Source organism: Cherax quadricarinatus, chromosome 9 (genome assembly GCF_038502225.1).
Source record: "Cherax quadricarinatus isolate ZL_2023a chromosome 9, ASM3850222v1, whole genome shotgun sequence".
In the NCBI taxonomy this organism is placed as follows: Eukaryota; Metazoa; Arthropoda; class Malacostraca; order Decapoda; family Parastacidae; genus Cherax; species Cherax quadricarinatus.
The window spans coordinates 27778444-27786591 of NC_091300.1; the positions used below are offsets into that span (position 1 = coordinate 27778444).

At 39.9% G+C, this 8148-nt stretch overlaps 1 protein-coding gene across 1 annotated transcript; it reads right to left on the reverse strand.

Annotated features, from left to right (window-relative positions):
• Window positions 1-1845: 1845 nt before the first annotated feature.
• Window positions 1846-7607, reverse strand: LOC138852468 (uncharacterized). Its single transcript, XM_070083371.1, has 2 exons — window positions 7495-7607; window positions 1846-7342 (listed from the first exon to the last, which is right to left on the reverse strand). The coding sequence occupies exon 2, from the start codon at window positions 6556-6558 to the stop codon at window positions 1981-1983; it is 4578 nt and encodes a 1525-aa protein (XP_069939472.1). The 5' UTR covers window positions 6559-7342; window positions 7495-7607; the 3' UTR covers window positions 1846-1980.
• Between the last annotated feature and the right edge of the window lie 541 nt (window positions 7608-8148).

The following is an 8148-nucleotide window of genomic DNA, read 5'->3' on the forward strand; positions in this document are numbered from 1 at the left end:
CTGTTTATTTCATCCCGAAGGCTGTGCTAGCTGTATATTCCATCCTGAAGGCTGTGCTAGCTGTATGCTCCATCCTGAAGGTTGTGAAAGCTGTATACTCCATCCTGAAGGCTGTGATAGCTGTATACTCCATCCTGAAGGCTGTGCTAGCTGTATATTCCATCCTGAAGGCTTTGCTAGCTGTATATTCCATGCTGAAGACTTTGCTAACTGTATACTCCATCCTGAAGGCTGTGCTAGCTGTATGCTTCATCCTGAAGGCTGTGCTAGCTGTGAACTCCATCCTGAAGGCTATGCTAACTGTATACTCCATCCTGCAGGCTGTGTGCTCGCTGTATACTCCTTCATGAAGGTTGTGTGATGACTGTATCCTTCATCATGCAGGCTGTGTTCTAAATGTATCTTCCATCCTTCAGACTGTGTGCCAGTCACAACCTTCATCCTGCAGGTTTGTCAATGGCATGTAGAGTGTCAGCCGTTACCGTGTAACGGCTTAGGACTGTAAGGGTCACTTGAGACTGACTTCTAGTTTCAAACGCCAGCTTGTCCTCGGGGCAGTCAACATGTAGATGCCAAGGGAAATATAAACACAAATGCAGTATAATGTGATCCTTTATTGACAACGTTTCACCCACACAGTGGGCTTTTTCAAGTCACACACGGATCTACCTCCGTGTGTGACTTGAAAAAGCCCACTGTGTGGGTGAAACGTTGTCAATAAAGGATCACATTATACTGCATTTGTGTTTATATTTCCATTGTGTCGGTATTTTATACCATTTATTTCCATGTAGATGCCAAGATGAGAATATACGTTTAGGATACGCTGCACATGTAAATTTTGCCCCAGCAGAGTTGGGGTTCAATGTGAAAACCTTATACAGTTAAACAGTTATATCAGTCATTACCTTACCATCTTTATTTTGCTATATTTTGCAATCTTTATTGGATTGTGTGTCATTTTGCAGCTGCTGTGTGACTGTCACCCCACATTGTGTCATACTGTGTAAATAAATTAGCACTTTTCACAGTTGCTTCAAAAAAATTTGTATGTTCATGTCAGTTTAGCTGCATAGATGATTAGACTTTAAGAGATACGCTGTGTTAAGCCCTCAGAATAGGACGCAATTAATGCTATATAAATATTGTTTTTTTCATATAATTTTATAATGCTGAGCTGTCAGTGGAACGCCTTCCAACTGAACAAAAGAAATTAATGGAAAAATAAATAAATAAAGAAATAACTTAGGAAAAATGAGAAAAATGATTTTTGAGAATTTTACTTAAAATTTAAATATAATAAAAAAAATATGGCCTTCAGTTCAGGTAGTTGGGCAGGAGTAGGTATGGCCCTGGATAGTTCCTCTGATGTTATTTATGTAGGTTATCCTGGGCAGATGGTAATCCGATGTTCTGGAATCTCCTACCACTTGGATGGAGCACAAGTAGAATAGGTAAGGGCCGGTAGTAGTAGAATAATGTTAATAAGTATTATTAACACGTCTTGCCCCTTTATCTGGCGTCTATCCTGGAAGACCACGCCAGGAACAGAGCTGGTAAATAAGAGAAAATAAACTGGTTACCCATAGTCATGATAATATAACATTTAAGAATTGAAAAGAATGATAAATGCCAAAATCATTACTGGTAACCAGCAAACAAAATAAAGAAACAAACAGTGATACTCCTGGTATATCACCCTACCTGATTAGGAGAAGAGTGGAGGTGAAGTGACTCTCCAAACTTCAACCCACACCAGGTAAGGTCAATATTACCAGGAGTAGAAACTTTAACAAATCGGACACCAGGAACTAGTTTTGCCCCAGCCCGCCAGAGGGGGGGGGGGGTGCACGCGACGTAACTAATGGTTCCTGGTTGCCCGAACAACCTTAACCCCACTTACACCTACTTTTCCCTCACAATACCCCCTTCCAAAACTTATGGACGGAGTCAATAAGTCAACGAACAGAGGGAAAAGAACTAAATACAACCTCGGCTCAGCCAATCTGAAAAGTGGTTTTCAGAGCCAGAAATATAAACGACTTTAAACTTATAGGGCTGAATAGCCAGAGCCCATCTCAAGAGTCTGCTATTTGACCCTTTAAAGTTTTCCAAGTACATCAGTGGCTTGTGATCTGTTTCAAGCACAAAGGGTTTACCGTATAGGTAGTATTTAAATCTACTTATACCCCATACTAAAGCATAACATTCTTTCTCCACAGTGGAATATCTTTCTTCTCTGGGCAGAAGCTTCTTACTGGCGAAAGATACTGGGAAAGGTGTCTCCTCATAATATTGAAGTAGTACAGCCCCGAGTCCAGAATGGGAGGCATCTGTTCGGAGACAAAATATTTTATTAATATCTGGTAATTTTAGGACAGGGGGGTTTGAAAATATACTCTTAATTTCTTCGAAGCTTTGGTTGGCTTCCTCAGAACAACTAAGAGGTTCCTTGACACCCTTTTTCAAATAGTCTGTAAGAACTGAAGTTAAGCTACTTAGATTTGGTACGAAATTTCTATAGAAGTTTACAGATCCAAGGAAACTTCTTAATAACTTTTTGGTAGCAGGGAACGTACTTTCTAAAACAGCTTTGGTCTTATTAGGAAGTGGTGAAAAGTTGTTATCAGAGATAATGAACCCAAGGTATTGTACCTTATGATAGCCAAGAAAGCACTTTTGTGGTTTAACTGTAAGGCCATGAGTTCTTAGTCTTTTCAAAACAAGCGCTAGTGTATTTAGATGGTCTTCCCAGACACTTGTCATGATATAAATATTATCAAAATACACTGATACATTCTTTAGATCAGAAAGAACTATTCTCATAAGCCTAATATACGTGGCACATGCGGTAACCAAGCCGAAAGGCATTGTGCGGTATTGCATTAGACCTCTATGAGTAGGGAAAGCAGTGTATGGTTTCGAGTCTGGGTGTAATGGCACTTGATGGTATGCTTGTGAGATGTCTAATTCCGAGAAGAATTTGCAGTCATGGAATTTATACAAGTCATGATCAATTACTGGCATGGGTTCTGCATCCCATTTAGTTATAGTATTCAAATAACGAAAATCTTGTGCCAGTCGGTAAGAATTATCGGGTTTCTTAACCATAACAACTGGTGAACAGAAAGCTGATTTCGAAGGTTCTATGATGTTTAAGTTAAATAGTTTGTCAACCTCATTATCAAAAGTTTTCCGTAAGTGAACGGGAACAGGGTAGATTTTCCGCCTTACTGGTTCATGATCCGACAATTCAATCTTGTGTACAATAGTGGTGGTAAGTCCTGGTACCTCTGTGAATACGTCAGAAAATGAATTTACTAAGGCACTTACTTGAGACTTTTGTTTATTTGACAAGTCGTTGTTAATGTTGACATTTGACTTCTTTGGTGAGGGATCATGCGTTAAGATATCCAGTAGTTCCTTCGATTCTGTAAAAGACTCGTCATCTATAATACAAACTCTACATTCGTACGAATCACCACTTGTATCCAAGCCGAAAGAAGAAGTATCTTCGTCAAAGGAATTTACGCAAAGATTAACTTCTCTTCGATGGTACCGTTTCAAAATATTGACGTGATACATTCTTTCTCTACCCTTGACATCCAAGATATAATCTACCTTATTGCAGACCTTCACTACTTTATACGGTCCGCGCCAGGTAATTAGCAATTTGTTGGATTTGTCAGGTAGGAGAACTAAAACTTCATCACCAACATTAAACGTACGCTTGGAGCTTTTATGGTCAAAATAGGTCTTGTACGTTTCCATAGACATCTCTAGGTTTTTACTGACCAAATCGGCGGTTTCTTCCAACCTTTCCCTTAGATCTAAAAGAAACTGATAGCTGTTTTGAACCTCAGGTTTGATATCTTTGGACCAAAGTTCATTCAAAATAGATAGTGGTCCACGAGCTTGTCTCCCATAAAGCAATTCAAAAGGGGAATAACCAAGGGAATCACTTGGAATCTCGCGCATTGCGAAAAGAGCACATGGTAAAAATCTATGCCAGTCCGTTGGTTTAAGAATACATAGTTTTTTTAGTATTGACTTTAGGATGGCATGTTGTCGCTCCACTCTTCCGTTACACATCGGATGGTAAGGTGTAGTGAAAAGAGGTTTAACACCCACAAGTTGATAAACGTGTTCCATTAATTCTGAAGTGAATTGTGCCCCTTTATCCGACAGAATTTCACGAGGTATACCTACACGTGAAAAAATAGAAAATAAGGCTTCTGCGACTTCTATGGACGTAATGGATTTTAAGGGTACCGCCTCTGGGAAGCTGGACGCGTAGTCAATCATAGTTAAAATATATTTATGACCTCCTGATGAGCGAGGTGTGATAGGACCAACTATATCTACTGCAACCCTTGCAAAAGGGACTGAGAAAATTGGCATCTTTACCATAGGAACTCTCCTAGTTCTACCCTTCTGCGTGGAAAGTTGACATACGTGACATGATCTGCAGTACTTATAGATGTCAGAGGACATGCTAGGCCAGAAATATAGGTCCTTGATTTTATTATAGGTCTTCCTATGTGAAAAATGGCCAGAGACTGGCAAGTCATGCGAAATCTTTAAAATGGTTTCACGGCAATCCTGCGGAATGACTAACAGGCTTCGACCAACGTCATTGGGTTTGTCCGCAGACACTATAGTCTTGTACAAAAGATCGTGTTTGAACTCAAACTTGTAAGAAAATTTCTTTCTCTGGGTCACCTTGCCATTTAAAGCTAACTTCCGAGATTCCTCTAAGGAAGGACAAGTCTTTTGAAGACCCTCTAAATCTATATGAGACAGCTCGATTGGCTTTCCTTTGGAAAGAACTAATGGGTGGATAGGTTTTACCTTAGACTGAGCTCTGGTAACGACGTTAATCGAGTCTAGTTGTATAGATTGTGCCACACGTAGTTTTCCACTGGCGTCTGCGTTGTCCAGTTCAAGTGACTGACTTACTAAAGGTGTTACCGGAGTTTTGTAACCATCAGCTCTCTGATTTAGGTTATCCAACTGAATCTCATCTGGAACTATCTGTGAAGAAACAGAGATATTAGGTTCCAACCCTTCCTTGGAAACTCCAAATTCCAAACAGTCCTTCTCAGATGGGAAAGTAGCCCCTTGTATGTTCCCAACCAAAACAGAACATGAGGTTATCGGGGCAACTACGGCATCTACCCATCCTGAGAACCATTTGCACCTAACAAAACATCTGACTGTTGGAAAAGAATCGCTTCTTCCTAAATAGTCAGTTAACTTAGTGGACTTATAACGTGAAGAATCTAGGTTAGGGAAAAGCTTACTTGAGATAACAATACAGGAACATCCAGTGTCTCTAAGAATGGTTGACACATTCATACCATTGACTGTACCTTCACTAAAAGGTGCGTTTATGTTTGATTCAGTGAAACATTTACCGACATTTTCACCTTTTTTTCTAGGACAGTCGGGCCGTCTATGACCCCACTCATTACAGTTGAAACACTTTACTGTGAAGGCCGTGGAATTCTTAGGTACGGAGGGTTTGGATCCCTCAGATTGCTTAGGCACAACAGGCTTATATCTGCTACGCTCTTTAGGGTAGTTATTATGAGCGCACGCATATATATCAGCAGCTTGTGCCATTTCCGCAGCCGTATGAACGTTTCGTTCTTTAATGAATATTCGTAAGTCAGAGTTTACAGAAGAAAGGAATTGATCTCTTACCATCAGGTCTCGTAAAGATTCGAAATCGTGGTCAACCTCAGCACTATCAATCCACGAATCAAATAATCTGAAAAGTGTTGTTAAGAATTGCATGTAATTTTGATTAGGAGTTATTTTAATGTGTCTAAACTCCGACCTGTAATGATGAGTAGTTTTTTTGAAAGCCTGAAGTATAGCTTTCTTCAGCAGGCTATAACTAGAAATAACATCAGAGGGTAGAGTGGAATAGACGTTTAATGCTGAACCTGACAGTAGTAAGCCAAGCCTAGTAGCCCAAGAATCTGATGGCCAGTCACAGAGAGTAGCAGTACTCTCGAATCGAGTAATATATGCCGCTATGTCATCTTGTTCTGAGAAAGGTGGTATTTGTGGCATCCTAATATTAGGTTCTTGGGAAGGATATTCTAGTACCCCTTCATCTATTTTCTGTTTAGATAGTTCTATCTTCTTGGCTTCTAATTCCAACCTTGATTGTTCTAACTCCCTCTGCTTAGCCTGTTCTTCAATTTCCTTCATTTTGAAGGCTACCTCTCTTGCCTGAACTCTGTCTTCTCTAGCTATCCTTTCCTGTTCGATTTTATCTTCCCGAGCTAGTCTTTCCTGTTCCTTTTTCTCTTCTCGAGCTAGTCTTTTCTCCTCTCGAGCTAGTCTTTCCTGTTCTTTTTTTTCCTCTCGAGCTAGTCTTTTCTCCTCTCGAGCTAGTCTTTCCTGTTCTTTTTCTTCTTCTCGAGCTAGTCTTTCCTGTTCTTTTTTCTCTTCAATAGCCATTTTAGCAGTAATGTAACTATCAAGGCTTTGTCCTGTAAATCCCATTTCCTTTCCAGCTTTCAACCAGAAATCTAAAGAATCCATCTTGTAAAAAGAAATATTACGCACCCAACTTCAACTGACTTAATTAAAATTAACAGTAACGTCTGTTACAAAAGAGGGACACAGTCCGCACACTTTAAACTTCCCAAAGTAGAAAATGAAATAAATATTTCTCCCTGGAAGAATACACTTGTGGGCTCAATAGCCTTCACTAAGCAAAATACACACGGTTCACACAGGAGGGGTTATCATCAAAGTTCCCCAGGTCCAACAAATAGGTAAACTTCTAAACCGAACCTTAGAACCAAACAACGGTAAGTCAACCAGACTACCAGTAATGACTTGACACCTCAACTAACTCACCCTTTTCTATCTTAAATGTTATACTCACAACCAGTTGAACCATCAGGACGATGTTGCTTCAAGAGTCGTATCCTGGCAAGGTCGCCATTGTCAGTGGAACGCCTTCCAACTGAACAAAAGAAACTAATGGAAAAATAAATAAATAAAGAAATGATTTAGGAAAAACAAGAAATGATTTTTGAGAATTTTACTTAAAATTTAAATATAATAAAAAAAATATGGCCTTCAATTCAGGTAGTTGGGTAGGAGTAGGTATGGCCCTAGATAGTTCCTCTGATGTTATTTATGTAGGTTATCCTGGGCAGATGGTAATCCGATGTTCTGGAATCTCCTACCACTTGGATGGAGCACAAGTAGTATAGGTAAGGGCCGGTAGTTGTAGAATAATGTTAATAAGTATTATTAACACACGTCTTGCCCCTTTATCTGGCGTCTATCCTGGAAGACCACGCCAGGAACAGAGCTGACAAATAAGAGAAAATAAAACTGGTTACCCATAGTCATGATAATATAACATCTAAGAAAGAAAAAGAATGATAAAGGCCAAAATCATTACTGGTAACCAGCAAACACTAGAAAAGAACAAACAGTAATACTCCTGGTAGATCACCCTACCTGATTAGGAGAAGAGTGGAGGCGAAGTGACTCTCCAAACTTCCATCCACACCAGGTAAGGTCAATATTACCAGGAGTAGAAACTTTAACAAATCAGACACCAGGAACTAGTTTTGCCCCAGCCCGCCAGAGAGGGGGGGGGGTGTGTGCGCGCGCAACGTAACTCTCTAATGATTCCTGGTTGCCCGAACAACCTTAACCCCACTTACACCTACTTTTCCCTCACAACGCATGATACTTAAGCAGCACCAACCCAACAACACAGGAGTCACATGATTTCATCGTCTACCCGTCCTCATCATAGGCAGAGGTTGTTTTGATGAGGACCTGCCTCGCATGGGCCAGTAGGCCTTCTACAGTGTTCCTCCATTCTTATGTTCTTATGACATTCCTCAGGTCACGTGCGTCACATCTCACTCTCCGCCTATATATATAATGTCTTTCTACCTCTGTATGTTAGAAGTGATCAAGGTCCCAGGACCGAAACGTTTTTTAATAAATATGTTATAGTGTTTGCTTACGTGTCTTTCTAAACCAACCAGATGATACATATACATAAGATTATTATAGTGCATTGTATATTATCTGAAGTACCCATAGCACTATATATATGTAAATTACAGAGTAAATATAATATACAAGTATAATAAGCCG